The sequence below is a fragment of the Pristis pectinata genome, chromosome 11 (genome assembly GCF_009764475.1).
Source record: "Pristis pectinata isolate sPriPec2 chromosome 11, sPriPec2.1.pri, whole genome shotgun sequence".
Lineage (NCBI taxonomy): Eukaryota > Metazoa > Chordata > Chondrichthyes > Rhinopristiformes > Pristidae > Pristis > Pristis pectinata.
The window spans coordinates 20,844,265-20,866,165 of NC_067415.1; the positions used below are offsets into that span (position 1 = coordinate 20,844,265).

At 38.0% G+C, this 21,901-nt stretch overlaps 1 protein-coding gene across 1 annotated transcript in view; it reads right to left on the bottom strand.

Annotated features, from left to right (window-relative positions):
• Positions 1 to 21,901, bottom strand: part of cog6 (component of oligomeric golgi complex 6) — a 61,396-nt gene that overhangs the window by 14,464 nt on the left and 25,031 nt on the right. Inside the window, exons 5-11 of the mRNA XM_052025803.1 lie at positions 8,474 to 8,585; positions 8,300 to 8,382; positions 6,767 to 6,837; positions 5,697 to 5,790; positions 2,825 to 2,953; positions 2,652 to 2,743; positions 708 to 772 (exon numbers count right to left, since the gene is read on the bottom strand). Coding sequence (XP_051881763.1) covers positions 708 to 772; positions 2,652 to 2,743; positions 2,825 to 2,953; positions 5,697 to 5,790; positions 6,767 to 6,837; positions 8,300 to 8,382; positions 8,474 to 8,585 — 646 coding nt within the window. The remainder of the gene's footprint in view (positions 1 to 707; positions 773 to 2,651; positions 2,744 to 2,824; positions 2,954 to 5,696; positions 5,791 to 6,766; positions 6,838 to 8,299; positions 8,383 to 8,473; positions 8,586 to 21,901) is intronic.

Consider the following 21,901-nt stretch of genomic DNA (forward strand, 5'->3'; position numbering starts at 1 on the left):
TGCTCCTTACTGGAATATGTTTCACATCATATCATTTGGACTATTACTGAAAATGATATGTTAATCTTCTAAAAATCTCACTTTTCTTGAGAAAGGTAATTCCACCATTTGGCTAGCCAGTCATGAAATTGTGCCGATAGTATCTTTTGGTTCTATATTACTTCAATCTCACAATTGAGAGTAATAAACTTGCATAGTGGTAAATGTTACAGAAAAGTAAGGAAATATTCGCTTCCAGTTTTGATGAACGACCATCAACCTGAAACGTTAAAATACTTTTTCTCCCTTTTCAGGATGTCACCTGACTTCCAGGGTAATTTCATCATATTTGCTGTTTATTCCCTTCCAAACAAGTTTGGTCTGATTTCACTACCTTATGCTAGCTACTGTATCCAACTTTTGATTATTCAGGTGGAGAGTCCTATCACACCATTCAAATGCAGTAGCCAATTGCTACTCTCAATGTGCACACTCTAGAAACAGGTTGTTGGAAATTTGGCCTAAGGCTCTTCATCTTCCCAGGAAACATGAGGTTAACTGTAGTAACTTTTGTTTCAACCATAACTTGAGGCTCAAAGCAGGATCTGTTTCTAATCCGTATGGATAAACTGAAAGGCATCAAAGAGCCAATATTTTCAACAAATTTCATGTCTATGACTGTATTTTTATTTAGTATCAGATCAAATTCCTATAAATTCAGTCTGTACCTTTAAAGGTCGGCATACTCCTTCAGTGATATGTCCTACTACTTGCTGAATATTTTCTTCCACGCCTGTAATAATAAACATTCTGCTTTACATAAAAGTATAGCCGAACCAAGCTGCTACATTCCTTTTACAATGCACTTTTTCATGATGAAATCAGAAACCGCATTGCTAGCACGAAAACAGCTCAATCCTCAATAAGATAAAGCTCTAGAAAGAAGAGCTATTCTACAGTTCTTCATATGTTTGTAACATCTAACTTAGCAGTGTTAATATTGAAATCAACACTATACTGATCAAAATTTGATTGTAAAATCCAGTAGTACTTTCTAATTATAATTACTTTTTAATTGTAAAGTTTGATAATGTGAATCATCAAATTGCTTGAGTGAGCCAATTTTGTTGCAGCTATAGTTAAAGCTAACAGAACCACTCAAAGTACAAGAGGGCCTTTCCCTGTTAGTGATGTCACAAGAGTAGCTTGCAGGAAGTTTGACATTTATTCTAAATGTTATAAAAAGCTTCTAATCAGAAGTTTTTTTTAGATAGTTAAAGTAAAATTATATAAAAAATGTAGTACTTCTGAGCTTTTATTGCCCTTTAAAGTAGATCTGTCCATGCTTTCTTACTTAAAGGTACATACATGTACTACTTACAGGCCTTAAAAAGTTTAAATCAATTTACCATCCACATAATTCTCATGCTCCAGACATATCATTACACTCTGTTTTAAGCCTCATCAGTTAATGGAACAGCTTGCCTAAGATCTGCCCTTATTGAGACTCCAGACCCAAGGGACTCAGACAGGGTACTTGATTAAGAGCTACATTCCCAAATAGAGCAGAGTTACTTGGTCTTCATGGGAAGGTTTGCCTAGACTTGTCCATATGGAGGTTTCTATTTACACTTACAATGACCAATGTACAGACTGCCACCTAGTGTACTGAGTTTGAGTCTGCTTCACCGATGAAAAGGGAATAGGATAAACCTGGTTCAGGAGACATATTTGAACATGATTTTGAGAAATGAGCATACAAGTCACAACAATTCTACAGAAAGTCAGTCAGCTCACTTTGGATAATTACAATGGCCAAATTACAATTTAAAATTTCCTAATTGCCTTATTGAACATACATTTAAATGAACTGAGTCTGGTCAATGATTGAGACCTGCACATATTCTTCGAAATAATACCGAAAATGAAAATAATTCAAAAAATCAATTTTAAACAAGATTTTATCAGTTTGCAAATTTACAAACATTGGATTTTAAATTTATAGTTGGTGGCCATTCATATTCTTAAATGCATAATTCCAATTATTATTTTTCTATCTTCCTAATGCGTGATTGCTCCTCATTCTACATTATGATATAACTTCACAAATGGCAGTTGACACTTATGGTTCTGACACTATTAATATCCCAACTAACCAACAAGTACACATGATAGGTGTTGAAATTAAGGAAGCCCTGATACAGCTTTACCATACAACAGAATATATAAGAATATATTTTCTGTATTGTGCATCATGTCTTTTACCTGATAATGGTGGCTTATGTTTTCCCCATTTACCTGCAAATACTGACAAGTATTCAGCCAATACTGAAAAGAGCAAGGTCCCTTTCAATTTTTCCCCCCAGTTATTTTAATGGGAAAGCCATGTAGAGCTGTTGCTCTTGAAATTACTTATATACATACATAAGCATTATATATATATTAAAACACACACACACACACACACACACACACACACACACACACACGTGTATATAAAACTGGCTACAACAAAGACCTCACTGTAAAGAACAAATCTGGTTGTGCAGAATTCTGTTCAGCTTGTGATAGAAATTGGCTTTGAAATGTTGTTAAATTTTAGGGACCTGATTATACAAAGTTTCTGCAAAATCTCAAGAGGAGACAGCCCACTGAAGAGATTAAGCAATTACCTTGCATAGTTACGAGCTTCAGCAAAGCTTCAAGATGTTCTTTCTCTGAAGCAGCTGCTTGGTGTAACCATGCCAACATATCTCCAACATACCTGAGAGCACAAAAGTGAGCAAAATTAGGTTTAAGAAAACACAAATACCACAAGAAAAATGTTGATTATTCAATGGCATACCTTAAAGGATCATGAGAGTGCATTTCAATTGGCCGAGGAGTCCCACCAGGTCCACCTCTGGTGAGAGCGTCTATAAAACCACGAACTACTGCACTCCTCCTTGCTGTTCCAAATTCATCAAGTATGTAGCTAGATCAATAAATACATGAAAAATGAAAGATGTCAATATAAAAAAATGGAAAAAAGAGAAATGAATTTGTATTCCAATCTCTCAATACTAAATGAGTAGTTTATTTCATAGAAGATTAGCTTTCTAAATTATCCCATTTACAGAGCTACATTGCAGTACCATACATTCTTTTATTTAATCTGTGAAACAAATGGTCACTTCCCCACCTTCTCTACAACATAAACCTAACTTGTTTTCTCCCTTACAGCAACACACAAAATGCTACAGGAACGCAGCACGTCAGGCAGCATCCATAGAGGGAAATGGACAGTCGACCGGTCCAGATGAAGTGTCTCAACCCAAGGTGCTAACTGTCCATTTCCCTCCATTGATACTGCCTGACCCACTGATTTCCTCCAGCATGTGTTGCACCAGATTCCAGCATGTGTAGTCTCTTGTGTCTCTTTTGTTTTTTCACTTTCTCATTTCTGACAAGGACCTTCAGCATGAAACTTAACTGTGTTTCTCTTTTCACAGATGCTGACTGACTGATGAGGGTTTCTAGGATTTTATGTTTTTATTTCTAATTTCTAGCATTTGCAGTTTTTTATTGACGTGGATGAGAGATAGACCTTTTTGTGACGTGGTCAGCAGAGTTACGTACAGAAGTACTTTACAGAGGGTAGAATGAGGGAGTCCATACAAGAGTGCATTGGAATAATTAGGTTTAATGGCAATAAAGGCGTGGATGAGGACCTCAGTGGCAGATGAGCAAAAGGGACAGGGGCTGATTGAGAAAAATTCAGCAGTCCTAGTGAAGGAAGAGATAGACATTCTGAAGCTCATCTTGGGATCAAATATTATCAATCTGATCCTATAGGTCAAGATTAGTGGGAACCGAGTTCTGGTTCTATCATTCCCCTGTTGCGAGAATCAAAACTAGCTATTAGCACCCTTTCACCTAACTACTGAAGTCAATTAATAGTACAAGAAAATGAATCATTTAAATAAAAAGTAATTGTCTCTGTTAAATAGTTATAAAAGTTAATTATATGCATTGATTGAACAGACAAGGGTACCTGTGGAAATATTAAGGACACCTTACATTCCAATACTTCTGATGAAGGGATCCAAATGTTAATTATTTTCTCTTTCCACAGATGCTGCCTGATCAGCTGAGTTTTTCCAATACCTACTCTTCCCATGTTTTATTCCACAAGTATTGCTACAAAGACTAGTCATAATTCGTGGTTATGTGCACCTGCTCAGTTGAAGTCCAAACCCAATTCGCAATCACTGTTCAATGCAAAGCCACAGGGAGTGGCCTGGATGTTGTGCCCAGTGGTGAAATAATGGTGCTTGTTACCAATTAGAAGAAAGCTGCACTTAAACTTCTTGTAAACCCTATGGCATGGACTTGCCCTTTCCCACTCTAACTTGGTATCAAGAATCAGTACAGTGAGATTCCTGGGGTCAAGCAACCCAGCTGAGCAGCTAATCACGTTGAAGAATTCTAACAAAGAGTAAAATGAGAAGGAAAAAGCACAACATATTTAAAATACCTTATAAGGTACAAAACTTTTAATAGAATATGCACATAATATTCTAATGAGAGTTGAAATACAAATGAATCATTTTGAAACCCATTATGCCTTGAAATATCTTTGTGTCACATGCATAAGATACTTCATTAGGGCCAGCGAGTTTGCCAGGCAGCAATTATGGACTAATATACCATTAAAAACTCATTTAAACATCATGCAACAAGGTGTAATTTTTTTTCCAGAGTATTTTAGATGAAATTCACAAATTTTTATTAATTTTCTAATTCCTGGAGATTAACATGGGAAAAAGTTGCTAGACAGCAGGCAAGCGGGAAATCGCTGACACCAGATTCTGAATTTTTGTGCTTTATTTGCTATTAGTTTCTAGGTATTGTGACTGATAATTTCATTATTATTACAAGCATGAAATCTTGGCTAATAAATTCCACATGATTTCAATCATTTTATCCTTAGTCCTACAAAATGCTCTTAGCAGTGATCTAGATGATCTAGAAAGATCAGCACAGCAATATGCCATAAATTGTATATAATGAAGGCATGTAGCTTTTTTCTTAATTACATCTTATAAGTGCATGCTGGCAATTAATATTCATACGTTCTTGATATCTTTCTTGGGAACCTTCTGCTCATTTGCTTAAAAATCTAATTTTCCTTTCCTCTTCATTTTTCCCCCAGAGGCAATAGCCAGACTAACATGAAACTTCAAAGACTGAGGTGTATTATGCACTGTTAAGAGATTTTCATCATTGCAAGGCTAGCCATGCTCTGCAGGCACATGTGCAAATGCACACACTCAGGCTTCATACTCAAAATTGGCACTTTCATTTTCCTTGAATATAAATCTGTCATTATTCACAAAGATGCAAGGCCAGAGAATTTAACTGACTTTTCCCCAATATTTAATCCTTGATTTACAATTACATATTTCAATATAAATGATCAAAGAATCCTCTATAACAGTTTACACTTAAATTTTGGATATGCACAAGGAAATAGTCAATTATAGAGAGAAGTGCAGAGAAAAAGAGGTGGAAGAAGAGATAATATACCTTCTAAATTCACACCGAGATCAATGGATAAAAGTCTGACATTAAATTGCACAGTTCAGGACAATGTGCAATTCTTATAATGAACATCCCTTTTTTCCTTTCATTTCAGAAGCCTTGGTAAAGAATAATATGGTGAAAACAATACTAACTTGTAGAGTACAGGTCTATCCTGCAGAGCCTCCATTGCTTGAGTTTGTGCTGGAGAAATATCACAGGTTTCCTGTGTAAGAGTTCTGCATTCAGCTGTAAAAAAAAACGAAAGAAATCTAAGTATTTTCTCAGTTTTATTAGTTGTGCTTAAATTTTTAGCACATAATTCAAGCAGGTATGCTTTTCAAGAAGCTAACACAATGTTATGGCTATCAAAATGTTACTACTCATTGTATTCCAAAGACTGAACAGAAAAACACATCCCAGTTTTAGGGGGAACCAAGAATCTGATTCTAATTAAAATCAGAAGTCATTACTCTATTGGTAGTATCCATTGTACTGTTAAAATACTAGTTTGCACATTGTGTGCAATTTAGACATTATAATTTAAGAAGGGTGCAGAAGAGTTTTATTTGAATGATTCCAGGAATAAACCTAAGGTTGTCATCAGAGCAGAGAATAAAGAGATTCAATAGAATTGCTTAAAATCAGGTAGGGTTACAAAAAGTTCATGGGGATATTTTCCTATGACTGAAGAGCCATTATCCAGATGGTCAAGTGATGGTCAACAGAACCTGAGGTACCATTTCTTTTTTTATTGTAATTAATGGTTAGGAGTTAGACTACTCTGCCTGATAGGATGCTAACAATAGACTCAATAGAGCCTTGGATAAAAGAGACTTGATTAAGTATGTGAAGGAGTAGGCTCAAAGCATCATATAGCCAGTTGCTCCCCTTATTTCTGATGTTCTTACATACAAGGGAATTTAGCTACTGTGTGTCACAGCTAAAAGTACCATGTACTCAATCCAAAGGAGAAGCAGCTGAAATAAAGTAACTAAATTAAACTAGAACATAAAATAGACAGAACAGCTTTTCATTGTGAATAACGCAAAAATAAATGATATATCAATCACTGGTTTGAATCCTTTTTAATTCATTTGTTTGTCAAAATATTAATGACAGTCCTTTACATGTATCTGACTTCATTCAATGTGCTTGATACATTCTGTTTATTTCAATCAAAATCCAGTCTTCACTTTAGAAATACTTCTGACATTAGATGTACCTTGTGCCCATCTGTAAAGTTTTTCATACGACGTCTCTTGGAGGAGTGCCATCTGTTCCATAATTTCCAAACTTTAAAACATAGAATGGAATTAACATTCCGCAACAATCATTGAAACTGTGTACTTAAATTTGTGCACAGTGCAGATACAGAATTCCACGAGAAGGCACTAAACTTTCATGTAAACATTCACAGCTCTGTGAAACTTTTGTCTGATTGATCAACAATCTGTGCTTAGAAATCCACATAATGAACAATATAACATAACTTTTTAAAACTACTTAAGAACCTGCATAATCATTCAGCACTTTTTTTTAAATGGATCCAGTCTCTCAAATGCAGATAGTCTTCATGATGACATTTAAATTGAGAAATTCCAAGAATAAAACTTCAATAATGTCTGCGATCTTTCATGGTGCATTATTCAAAGGTGAAATATTTTAAAGAAAGATACTGTAAATTTATCTAATTGTTTGATAACTTTGTTAGGAAATGGATTATTGTTATTAAAATTTTCAGTGACACGGACCAGAGAATTCATCTAGTAAGTGACTAAAAGCGAGATACTGCAGGCTGCTGGAAGTCTGAAATAACAAAAAACAAGATGCTTGAAATACTCAGCAGGTTAATTAGCACCTGTGGGGAGAGAAATGGAGATAGTGTTTCCGACCAATGATTTTCCAACGTCTCCCACACAGAATATATGATTTCCAGATTTAACCTCTAGCATGTGATGAGTTATCTTATTTCTGCCATGAAGTCTGAATTCCACAAATAGCCGAATTCCGTATCAGGGGACGAAAAATTGTCCAGGATTTCTACACTTGAGTCAACAACCGTTACACTTTTAACATGGACAGTATAAGGTTTGAGTGTGATGTTGCAGTTATTAAGGACCAGTTAAGGACCTGAATTAAGGACCAGTTAAAGACGACTGAATTCTACTAACAAGATGTGGCCCAATCTGTGAGGTCAGTCATTGCAGGAGGTTCAATGGATTCTATTTTTCTTAATGGCAGTGATGATGTCCCAGAAATCTGCTACTTTATCAATAAATGTGCAACTCCCTGGCTTCAACCCAAGATTCCACACCTATATCAGGTTCTAGAAATATTTTCCCTTCTAGTGTCAATCCCATCAATTCGTCTGCAACATCATACACAAAATTTTATTTTCTATGGCCATCCTGGGCTTTGGGATTTCCTACTATTTGTTTTCAATCTCAAAAAATTGCTAGCATTTTATTCTTATTTCAGCTCAGGCTTTATTATTCCAACTCCCAATTTACATGTTGTAGTCCAGATCCATGACTGTTTTGTCTTTTAACTCTTCCACTCATCCTTGTGCTTTGCTGATCTCTCAAATACTCTGCTCCATAGCCTATAAGCAAAATTACATGGCACTGTTCACATGTGATATTCTGCTACTGTTCCTTATACTTCCTCACATCAAACCATAATACACCATAAATGCTTCCAAAGCAGATGATAAATAGAAGTTTGTGTAAGAGGGACAGTTAAGAATATTCCTTACCCTGCAGTTTGCTGGTTTGTTCGTAAAAGAACCTTCACATCATTGTGAATTAGTTTCACTTTTCCAAGTGCTTTGAAGAAGTCCTAAAAGTATATAAAAGATTATGCAGCACAATTTTGTGAGTGTAGTGCTTGTTTCTGCTACATAATAGGAAGTTAATGACATATGGATTACCTCTGTAATCGGTCCCTCTCTTGGGCCTCGAAGAGTATTCAGCTCATCTGCAGTTAGTTGAAACTTGGACAAGAAAGCATTTGCCACTTCAGCTCTGATTTCTAATCGTTGACTGTAATTAAAATGAAAAGTCAGATCAGAGGTACGATTATGATTTTCTACTGCTTAGACTATAACATCCAGCCGTCAGCATATTGGACAAACACACACCATTGTCAGACAAAAAGAAACAGGTAGAAAAATTTAATCACATTTTACATCACTAGGCTGTTGTATCATTTTCTGCTAACCTGGTCACCAGTATATCAACTACAGTTAGTTATATAAGAAAAACTGAATTGATAATGATGGGTCTGGTATTCACGAATACACAGACTTTGTAAATAGTGGGCATATCCAAAAGATACGGCAAACATCTTCATTACATGACATATGATTTTATAATGGTCTACAAGCTCTGCTAATTATGACATTAGTTCATCTATCTGCTTAAATGGATTCCATGCTTTTTTTTAAAAAGAGCAGTGCATGAAAAGACAAATACATCAGTTTCAGGATTACTATCCTTTTCAGCACTTTAAAAGAGACTTTGTGTTGCTGTTTCAAAGCTTCAGGTCATTTGACAGTGATTCTGAGCTAATGTAGCAGTTTTCTGCCCCTCTGCTCTGACAACAGATTCATAGCAACACTTTGGAAAACATGGACCACTTTCCCAATGTCAAGAGCCACCTCTCAGCAAAGCCAAATATTGATGATGAAATTCAGCATTCTAGCATAGCCCTTGGTTGATTAATAAAAAGATTAATTGAAGATCATGACCTTCAGACGATACACAAATTCATGGTCTACTAGCCAGCAGTGACCACTGCCTACTTAGAACTGCTTCTGATACCTGGATTACACCCATAGCAGGTACCTCACGACACTGGAAAACTATCACCAATGGTGCCTCCACAAAATCCTCCAAATTCACTGGAAAAATAAGCAAACCAACATCAGCATCCTCTCCCAGGCCAACATCCCTAGCACTGAGGCCCAAGTAACGCTGTTGGCTACGTTGGACAGACATATCACTCACATGCCTGGCAACAGAATCCCAAAACAGACACACTACTCTGAGCTCTGACACAGGAAGCGATTCAAGTATGTGCTCACATTCTCAGTGAAGAAATGCAACTCCTCCACTGACTCTTCGGAATCTCAAACTGAAGGAGTATTATTCAGGGTATGGTTTTGAGAACCTCGAGTCCACGCATCTGGAGCATACAGAAGCACCACCTCATAAACTATCCACCCATCTGCCCTGTCAGGCACCTCTTACCCCAAATGAGGAGGAGTCTGGGGTTCCCACAATGGCCTCATTAGCCATCTCAGAACCCACAAAACCAAACCAGAGCAAGTTATACTTGATCCTGAAGGAATGCCAAAAGAGAAAAAAATAACGTAGGAACTATGGCAGCAAATGACACAGTACAAGGTCCTACAAACAAAATGGATATGACCACTTTATCTGTTTTTAGTGTTGACTGAATTATGAATATTATCTTGTATAGGGAGAATACACCAGCTAATACTCTGGTATTATCTGGCTCTTCTTTGAAATAGTACCATGTAACAGTAACAGTCACCTCCACCTAGAAAGGCACTGGTTTAACATTTCATCTAAATGACTGTTACTCCACCACACCCTTAGTACTTCTCTGGACCATCAGGCCAAAATCTTGTGATCAAGTCTCTGGACTCAAAGGCAATATTGCTACTGAATGAGCCACAGACAATGCTCATACTGAAAGATATTTGATTAGGTCTCCTAGGCTCAAGATTATCTAAATCTCTTCCATTCAGGTTTTGGTTCCATTGTGGAGAGGAAGGTATCCACCTCAGACAAAGCAGTGAACTTAATCAAAAGGGCTTTCAAGAGACCAAGGAAAGCGATAACCATCTACAACACAGGAATAGCACTGGCCTTATGGGAACTCCATGAAATTCCCTGCATCAGGATGTCAGTAATTTTAGCTCCTTTAGCACCTGCTTAAACAAAACTCATTGCACCTGCATCCTTGAAGATACAAATACAAATAAGTTGTTGGCTATAGGCACTCTCAGGGTCCTCACATGAGGAAAAAGCAGCTTTCAGAAGCTTTAAGGCAACTGGTGAGCACCTCGCAAGATTAACATGGTTAAGGTATCTCCTCAGAAGAGTACCATAGCAAGAAACAAATGGTAGGTAAATAATGAATCTGTGATTATATTTATCAGTTTGGTCTACATTGTGGAAAAAAATGATTGCATTTCTGTGGCACCTTTCATGGCATCAGGATGTCCTGAAGCTCTTTACTCTTCTGAAGAGTAACCACTGCTGTGATCTAGCATTGTTACTCTATCACTGATGTGGAATTGGTCTGCACAATTATTACAGATGTTTACTGTAGAATGAGTGAGAGTGATGCCCTTTGTAGCTGACTTGTGGTTGTTACAATATATCACAGGTCATTAGCTCTATATGCAACATAGAGCTGATGACCTGTTATATATTTTAAGGACCATAAGCAGGTTTTGCTATCAAAGGCTGCAAAGGTTTACAACAGCCTGCCCAGGAATGCCTCGTCTCCTCTTCTACTGTTCTTCAGAGAGATTTTTCACTACAGATTGAACTGTGCCAGATGTGAACCTAATGGCACTTATGAGATTATCAATATATTCACAAGGCATTCTGGAGTTGGTGTCTAACCGTAAAACATCATCAGGCAGGGAATGCACCGGGATTGTACAGTGAAATATTCTACTGGAGAAAGAAGAGAAGTGATGTGTTGGATGGGACAGGCACTTACCTGCACCTACCTTAATATTATCTACTGAATTCGGTGCTCCAAGTGTGGCCTCCTCTACATTGGCGAGACCAAACACAGACTAGGTGACCGTTTCGCAGAACACCTGCCCTCCGTCTGTAACCGCAATCTGCATCTCCCTGTTGCCAGTCACTTCAACTCCCCCTCCCATCAAAGATATGTCAGTCCTCAGCCTCCTCCACTGCCAGAAGTCCAAGCGCAAACTGGAGGAACAGCACCTCATTTTGTGTCTTGGAACCTTGCAGCCTAACGGCATGAACATTGAATTCTCCCACTTTAAGTAATCCCCTCAACCCCTCCCCCAACCATGCCTCTTCTTTTCTTCCCTTTTTTCCTCCTTACCTTTGACCCATCCACCAGTGGATCTGCTCTCCCCTCCTCCCCTGCACCTGCCTATCAATATCTCTTACCTGCATCTACCTATCACCACCTTGTGCCCACTTGACCTCCCCTCTTTTGTCCACCTATCACTGCTTTGCTTTTCTCTCCTATATATTGGGCTTCCCCTTTTCCTATCTTCAGTCCTGAAGAAGGGTCCTGACCCGAAACATTGACTGCCTGCTTTTCTCCACGGATGCTGCCTGGCCTGCTGAGTTCCTCCAGCATCATCGTGTTTTTCATCAGATATATTCCACTGGTTTAGCTTTATAGTACTAATTTACAAAATGTAGTATTGTAAGAAATCCAAAAGGTGGCAGCAACAATCAGCACATCATTGTTTTCCCTGAACAAAACATACTAAGTTGTCCTAAAGCAAATCATGCAATCTTGAATTTCAATTCAAGAGGAGCCTTTAAATGCTCAAACCCCATTTTCCTTCATTTTCTCCTCTCTTCTCCTGAAGACAATTGCCCAGAAATTGCAAAACAAAACCTTAACCTGGAAAGGTGCTGCTGTGGTGGAACAATGAAAATCCATGTTGTTTCACTTGCTGTCCTAGCCACAACAGTCCCAACACAATGTGGTCCAAGTTCCCCAGCAATTCTCTAAAGTGCACACTGCCCACATGACCTGATGTGCAAATTACGTTGGGGTTGCATTGTAGTCCTTAGTTCTTTTCAGTCAACTAGAGGGCATCATTCACATATTTCAGTCTATAGTGCAGAGCTGCAATAATGATTCAGAATAAATTTCATAACAATGACAGAATAATAATGAGAACACCAAATAAGATTAATTTAACAATGTGCTAAATTCAACCCAGAAAAAATTACAGATGTGATCTATTTTTAAGTTAAATCAACTTTCTAACACATGGTGCTGAAATAATAACAGGATGTTGATCAAATTACTGGGTAATAACTCACAATGGTTTCCACAATCACACAATTATCATAAGTGAGTCTAAGCAGTGAGTAAGCCAGTGTTGGGTTAGTAAATGGTAGGTCATACTTAATGAACCTGATTAAATATTTTGAAAAGCTGGCTAATGAAGTGGAATAGGGAATGTCCATAAAAATTATTTATATGGATTTCTAAATACCATTGCTAAAGTCCCACTTGGCAAAAACTGAAGTTCATGAAACTGAAGGCACATTATTAACTTGGCTCTAAGAGTAGTAATAATAAGTGGGTTCACTTATTGCCAGAATGTGCTGCGAGGTGATTCAGAATGATTTATACTGGGCTCAACCAATCACTGCATTTATTAATGACTTAGATGATTGTTTCAAAAATCACTTATCATGGCTTGATATACAGCTTGGGAATCAGTGAAGATGGAACCAGCAAATTATGTTATTGATAGGTTAAGCAAATAGGAAATGTGAAATTCTTGGAGGCAAACGTGAGATCATCCATTTCATCATTCTAAATGATGAAAAGCTGGAAACTATGGAATTCCAAAGAAATCAGTGGGTCCATGCAAGTGAGATGACACCACCGCTGTTGGCAGAATCTCAGATGGCAATGAGGAGGCGTACAGGAGTGAGATAGATCGATTGGTCGAGCGGTGTCACAACAACAACCTCGCACTCAACATCAGCAAGACCAAGGAAATGATTGAGGACTTCAGGAAGTTGGCAGAACACACACCAGTCTTCATTGAGGGGTCAGTGGTAGAAAGGGTGAGCAGCTTCAGGTTCCTGAGTGTCAACATCTCAGAGGATCTATCTTGGGCCCAACACATTGATGCAATCATGAAGAAGGCACGCCAGCAGCTCTACTCCATTAGGAGTTTGAGGAGATTTGGTATGTAACCAGCCTCAAGAAGGCAGCATTCGTCATTAAGGACCCTCACCACCTGGGACATGCTCTTTTCACGTTACTACCATCAGGGAGGAGGTACAGGAGCCTGAAGACCCACACTCAATGTTTCAGGAACAGTTTCTTCCCCTCTGCCATCAGATTTCTGAACGCTACCTCATTATTCCTCTTTTGCACTATTTATTTTTGTAATTTATAGTAATTTTTTTAATGTCTTTATGTCTTGCACTGTACTACTGCTGCAAAACAACAAATTTCATGACATACGTCAGTGATAATAAACCTGATTCTGATAGGTCAATGAACGGATGCATAAAAAAAACCTCAAAAAGCCAAATGAAATGCTGGCCTTCATATTGACATGATCAATATAAATGGGAAGAAGTTATTCTGCAGCCATACAAAGCTTTGATTAATCCACACCTGGAGAATTGTGAACAATTCTGAGGAAAGATATATGGACGTTTGAGAGAAGCTGTAGATTTACCAGCATGATACTTAAAGGTCTAAATAATAAATAGAATTTGGAAAGTTACGAAGGATTCAAGATAATATAGAAAATTGATAGGGTAGATAAGGGAAATTGTTTCCATTCACTAAAGAGACCAGAACTTGGTTTAAGAACATAGTCTAAGAATCAGAACCAAGTCAAGAGTGGTCAGGAAAGAAAATATTTCAGCACCATGTGATAGAAAGTTGATTTAATTTAGAGTAGATCACATGTGTGACTTTTTCTGGGTCAATTACACAAGTTGCCCAAGGTGTAGAAGAAGTGATGAACATCTTTCCAGAAATGGGAATTGATATTAAGCCAATTTTAAGAGCAATGAGTAGAATTTCACAGCAAATATTAAAGGGCCCTTCTCAATGTAAAAAAATCATTGTAGCCTCTCTCAAAATGAAACACACCACTGTCAACACTACCAGTACACAAGATCCCTCTCCATCATCCACAAACCCAATTCACTCCAAAAGAGGCATCCTTGCCATCCCTCTCTCCCTCCTAAACCTCTCACACCCATACCACAACAAGGTCCTTTTTACTCCATACCAGCACCACCTCCCTCACCCTCATCCTCAATGTATAGAGGAAGCAGGAGACTATTGTACACAGCCATTCTCTGCCATCCTGAGAGATGGGGTACAAGGCAACCCACACAAGATTCACCCATGTCATATACTGATCCGAATTTCCTTTGCAGGAAGATGAGCTAACTTGAGCTGAAATCAGCTCCACAAAACTTGTTTGCAATTCTTAGAGTTTGCTAAATGACAGCAAATTACCAACAGAAATGTGCCTCCTGCCATTCAGCAGTGCATGTTCCTGGATCAGTACTAGTGTGGGCTGCCTACCGACACATGGGCCAGGAGATTCCATCTGAACGCTGACCTCCATAGAGATCCCAAAGTCATAGTGAAAGCCCCTGCTGGACTGATAAAAAGCCTGACTTCCTGACTTCCAATAAACAAAGCCTAACTGCAGGCAACCCGTCATAAGATAAGCCTCAAAATATCACCACCTCAATAGGGTAAACAATTAATGGATATCCCAATGCTCACATCGATTGATAAATATTATAAGCTTAAAGCTCAGGATAAATGCTAAAAGATGTTGGCCTTTCCTGAATACTTGATAAACTCTAGGTGCCAAGCAGCGCAACGCTGAATGCTACAAGGCCATGTCCCCAGAATGCCTTGATAGCCTTTAACAGGTGGTACAATTTGGGGGTAAAACTTTGCCCCTTTAAAGATTTGTGACACATTATGAGAATATAAAACTCCCTAATTTTCAGACACTTCTAAAAAAAAATTTCTACAAATATAAAAAATATTTTTTAAAAAAGATAGTAAAACCACACTGTAATACTACTAAATTATAAAGCACTAACATGAAGTAAAATAAGTGATTACCATATTTTTCTTCATAAATCCCTTGCTCAGGAATCCTCATTCAAATGAATGGGATCCTGATCCTAAGCCAGGTCTGGCTGGCATAAATCAGAGGTGGATTCCCCAATGCAATGCTGGGATCTTCAGCACATTGGAGATCTGTCACTGGACTTCCAATAGTCATTTAATTCTGAGATGTACTTACATGCTAGCTGTAGAATGCCATTATTATTCAGCCTGTTAATTGTGAATAAAAGAGTGGAAACCTTGGGGGAAGGATAGATCTGACACATACTCTCAAGCAAGGATTCAAGCACTGAAAAGTGGAATAAAAGGGGAATTATGGCACATGTTATGTCTGAAGCTTTACTCAGCAACCTGCTGGCAAATACTGTGGCTGTGAATCATGACACCTGGTTCTTTAAGTTTGCTGGTTTTAGGTTATGGACAATTGAAAGCGGGATACTCCCTTGGAAGCTAAAAAAGAACTATTTTTCCCCTCTACTATCTGATTAGTTTACCATATATGTAATAAAAACTATCTAATCACAAAGCTCTGCTTAAAATGAACCAATCAAAGAACTTGAACATGAGCCAATACAGATACTAAAAGATCAGAGCTGCAAAGATTTATTTTGTCCAGACTGGCTTTGAAAAATAATCAGATTAATAGGACATCTTTTCCTCTAAGCATAATTGAAAACATTAGGACATTTCAACTTCCTCTATCACTTGTGGTTTCCACAAATAACCCCTTGCACCATTTAGGCCTTGTTCTCAAGACAATCTATGTGGAAACGAATGGTATATTGGTTTATTATTGTCACATACCGAGGTGCAGTGAAAAGATTGTATTGCATACCGTTCATACAGATCAATTCATTACAACAGTACATTCAGGTAGTACAAGGTAAAACAATAACAGAATGCAGGCCGAATGTTTCTATAAAAGTGTTACAGTTGCAGAGAAAGTGCAGTGCAGGTAGACAATAATGTACAAGGTCATAACAAGATAGATTGTGAGGTCAAGAGTCCATCTTATTGTATAAGGGAACCATTCAATAGTCTTATAACAGTGGGACAGAAGCTATCCTTGAGCCTGGTGGTACGTGCTTTCAGGCTTTTGTATCTCCTGCCAGACGGGAGGGAGGAGAAGAGAGAATGTTTAGGGTGGGTGAGAAGTGAGAAGTGTAGACAGAGTCCATGGAGGGGGGACTGGTTTCCATGATGTGCTGAGCTGTGTCCACAACTCTCTGCAGTTTCTTGTGGTCATAGGCAGAGCAGTTGCCATACCAAGCCGTGATGCATTGGATTAGATGTTTTCTATGGTGCATCGATAAAAGTTGGTATGGGTCAAAGGCAGACATGCCAAACTTCTTCAGCCTCCTGAGGAAATAGAGGTGCTAGTGAGCTTTCTTGGCCATGATGTCTACATGGTTGGACCAGGACAGGCTATTGGTGATGTTCACTCCTAGGAACTTGAAGCTCTCAACCCTCTTGACCTCAAGCTGGGCAGATGATAGGTGAGTCCAGGTGATAAGGGGAAGGTAGGTGGGTGGGAGAGGGGGATGAAAGGGAGTGATGCAAGAAGCTGAGAAGTGATAGGTTCAAGAGGCAAAAGGGCTGAAGAAGGAATCTATAGAGAGGGCAGTAGACCATGGAAAACAAAAAGGGAAGGATGGTGGGGAACAGATGGGCAGGTCATGAGGGTGGGGAGGAGAAAGAGAAGGGGTGAGTGGGCCACAGGAAATGAGGGAAGACAATGGGAGGAGGGGGTGACCAGAAGTTAGCAGAAATCAATGTTGAGGGCCGTCAGGTGGAGACTACCGTTCCTCCAACCTGCATCTGGCCTCAATGTGACAGTAGATGAGACTGGATAGACATGTCAGTATGGGAGTAGGATGTGAAATTGAAGTGGATGGCCACCGGGAGATCCTTGCTTTAGCAGTGGATGGAGCGAAGGTGCTCAACGAAGTGGTCACTCAATCTGCGTTGGGTCTCACTGATGCCACTGATAAGTGAATTAATGACCAAGAAAACAAATAATTTCATCTGAAGATTAGTTCAAGAGTTTCCATATTATTTGCTTCTGAATGTATTCCTATTATTAAAAGTATACCAAAAACACACACTAATGTTCTATAGAGAACTATTAGCTAAGATTTCTGTACATTGTAAAAACATGCTATAGGTAAAAGTGTTTTCATTGTAATTTTGTACTTACATTCAAATATCTAGAATTCAGCTCACGAAAATTTTTTGGCACACAAATATAACTTGAAAGTAGCAGGCTGAAGCTCTCAAATGGTACCCAGCAACAAGTGAAGGACACAATTAATAATTAGTCTTCATTGAGGGGTTAGCGGTGGAAAGGGTGAGGAGTCAAGACCCTTAACAGCATTGATTTACAGAGGGATTTTGGGGTGCAAGTCCATACCTCTCTGAAAGAGGCAATGCAGGTAGATAGAATGGTAAAGAAGGCATATGGCAAGCTTGCCTTCAACGCCAGGAGCATTGAGTATAAGAGTCGGGAAGTAATGATGCAGTTGTATAAAACTTTGGTTAGGCCACACTTGGAGTATTGCATGCAGTTCTGGTCGCCTCATTATAGGAAGGTTGTGGAAGCTTTGGAGAGGGTTCAGATGAGGTTTACCAGGATGTATGATTTGGACAAACTTGGATTGTTTCCTCTGGAGCACTGGAGGCTGAGGGGAGACCTGATAAAAGTTTATAAAATTATGAGAGGCGTAGATAGGGTAGACAGCCCGAATCTTTTTCCCCAGGGTAGAAATGTTGAATACTAGAGGGCATAGCTTTAAGGTGAGAGGAGGAAAGTTTAACTGGGATGTGCAGAGCGAGTTTTTTTTTAAATACAGAGAATGGTGGGTACCTGGAATGCGCTGCCAGGGTGCTAGTGGAAGAAGATACAATAGTGGTATTCAAGAGCCTTTTAGATAGGCACATAAATATGCAGGGAATAAAGGGATATGAATTATGTGCAGGCAGAAGGGATTAGTTTAATTTGGCATCATGCTTGGCACAGACATTGTGGGCTGAAGGGCCTGTTCCTGTGCTGTACCGTTCTATGTTCCATGATATTCACAGTATTGCTGTGCATTTTGTTTCAAAGTTAATTTTCCCCTACTCATCACCCGGAATGGGGAAAATATTCGTTCTTTAAATGGAGTTGCGTGAATACTCGATAATTATTCCCCTTACATTACAGAGGTGCTTTCAACAACAGCACAGTTTTAGGAACCCAGACCGTATAACAGAATTGTATCCAAATAGGCATTATGGGCAGACATAGACAAGGTGGCTTATTGATTGTAAGAAAATCATGGCTCAGCTCAACCCCAATTTAACTCATTGTACACACAAAAGCACTTACAACATTAATCTGAGGCAATCATTTTTTTTCAAATTCCATTTCAAAGCATAGTGAGCACAAATTAGTAGAACCATTCAGCCTATTTGGCTCTTCCTTCTGCAACTGTAAACTATGAACATTACATATGATTTTGTTACACAATTGTTATCGCTTTCAAGCAGCATTAAAAAATGAATATATTGGTAATTTTAAAAATATCACAAATATTCCCACAATTCTCCAGTCCAGAGAGCTGTGAATGCTGAGTTATTAAATATATTCGAGGCTAAGCTAGATGCTTTCAGTAAAGAAAATCAATGGCCATGAGGAATGGGCAAGAAAGAGCAGTTGAGGCCAAAGATCAGGTGAAGTATTATCTTACTAAATAACAAAGTGGGCTTGAGGGACTACATGGCTTTCTTCTGTTCCTATTTCTGATGTTATTAAATTTTCATACATTCCTTCCGTGCCCATGTTTAAAGTGTGAGGATTTTTGATTTATAGATGGATGATGCAACATAATTGACAAATACACATTTCATTTCCCAAGATGAAACTGCCATTTCATTTGTTTGGATTGAACTCTTACCCAGATCCTACAGGCAAATGGATTAAAGTATGCCATGCTATTAAATCATTAACGCCTAACTGCTGCAGATTGTATAACAACTGCTTACTTATAACCCGAGGATATATTCATAATGCAAAATCCAATATGCTGGATTCCAATGCAGCATGGTTTCCAATCATGAAGTCCTATTTTTCAACAAATGAATTTTGTGAAACTTTCAACTTTTCATGAGCACATCTGTCCATACGTATGTTGTGACTAACTCACTTCCATGACTTTTGTAATGTATTCAGATTAGCAAGAGACAAAAGGCTGATGGATTGTTATTTAATTCACACAGTGCTATTTGCACAAAGTACTCTCACTAACAATTCCTCATAGCTGTCAGTAATAATAAAAGGCTATTACGCCAACACTTGTTATTTTACAGGACTATGCTCAACGTTACAAAAAAGCATAGTTTAATTAATTTGGACTCAAACAGCCAACTGCACTTTTGGTGATGCCCACTGGTTCTCATTAATACACTATCAGAAGGTATTGGTGACATATCATGGAAATATAAACCTCTTCAATAATGTGAGGTTTTAGTAGTGAATTCTATTTCTTCCTCTAAATACTTGATGTATTATTACATCACTGAATTTATTGAGTGTTAGGATTAGTAACACTTCTATAATCAATGCTAAAAGAACTATGCATTCAATGCACAGAAAAACTGCACTGAATTAACATTTGAATTGCTGAGTCAAAGAGTGTACTGGGGAATTCTCAAAAAAAATCCTTGGCTCTACGATTTAATTAAAAATCACTACATCCCCCTCAAAAAAAACTGAATAAAACATTGCCCAATTATGTCCTCAGAAGAAAGTTAGATGCTTAGTCTATTCCAGGTCAGTGGGATAGGATCCAGTAAACTTCTAATTGACCTTAGATTGGGGAGGAGACAAATTAACAGCCAGTACCCTTGCATTCTTCTGCTGGGAGGGACATCCACAGACATCAGGATCAAGCTCAGGTGCAATACCAAAATAATTGAATAACCTCCTTACTCAGAACCTCGAGTTCACACATGAAAGATGTAAATTCACTGAAATACTGGAAAGCTATTGAACTTTTATTGCAGCCTGTATAGAAAAAGTGAACAGATGCACCTTGCATGCTACAGTCTTACACTTTAAATTCTATTTATATCTTACTGAACCCATTAACATTTTCATTATGGAAGTGTTTACTGTATGTCTGTATCTGTTTTCTCTCTTCTCCTTGAACAAGCGGTCTAGTCCTCCCTAACAGTAACAAATGTATAATTTGCTTTCATATAGCAAATGACCTAATCTCACTAAAAACTCTGTAATGTCAACAAGTTATGAAAATACTATGGCAAATTATTGTATTTGAACTTTGATACAAATCTTTCCTCCTATAAATTTCTCGTTCTGAATCTTATTCAACCAAAACAGATGATACATGCATCACGTTGCTAGCAGCAAAACACTGCAGTGGGCAGATAAGTTTCCTACAATATAACAATTACTACATTTCAGATGAATTTCAGTGGGTGCAAAGCATTTGGATGTTCCAAAGTTGTGGCTCTTACTTTATAATTTGGATGGTAAACTAGTAAAATGTACATATGCTAAATTCAGTCTACTACTTAACAATGAGAATTGTTCTGTAATATAAATGAAATACAAGTTGCTACCAGAACCCACCTTCAGCTAAAATTGGTAGTTGGATAAGTCTGAGTGAAAGAAAGCACGGATGTTTAAATCAAAATGAGAAATTCAGAAGTAGGCATTTTAATCTTAAATAAATAACATGGGCATTTACCTAAAGTGGATTTATAATCAGTTTATAAAAATTGTAACACTGGCTTGACATCTGTGCTTTCTGAGAACCAGACACCTTCAGTATGGGTTATGAAAGGCAAATATCCTTCAAGAATTATTATAGTTGCTACAGAATACTTCAATTTTGCCAAAGTCAATGAAGAAAATATTCATTACCTCCTGACTCAAGTTTCATCATAAAGAAAATCAATTTGATCTGAAGGCTGTTAGCTTTTAAAGCTTTCTATCCAATTATCTCATCTACAGTTTAACTATAGTTTTACTTTGCAGTTAACTATTAAGAGTATTTTCAATCCTAATCTATCCACTGGATAAAAGGGGATTTTTACCTCATGGTTAAATACTGAACCCTAGGTAAGATAAATGATGGTGGAACAAGGTTTTGACCTGAAATGTTAACTGGTTTCTCTTTCCATAGATGCTGCTTGACTGGCTAGGTTCTTCTGGCATTTTTAGGTTACACAGAATTCTGTAGATTCACAACCCTCCATGTGAAGAATTTCTCCTGACCGCAGTCCTAAATGGCATATCCTATATCCAGTGGCTGTGACTCCTGGTTCTGAACTCTTCAGCCATTGGGAACATCCTACCTACATCTTGACATCGAATTTTATATTTTTGTTATACATTTTTGAAAATGTATCATTTTATAAGCTTTTACGTGACACCCTCTCATTCTTCTATTTTCCA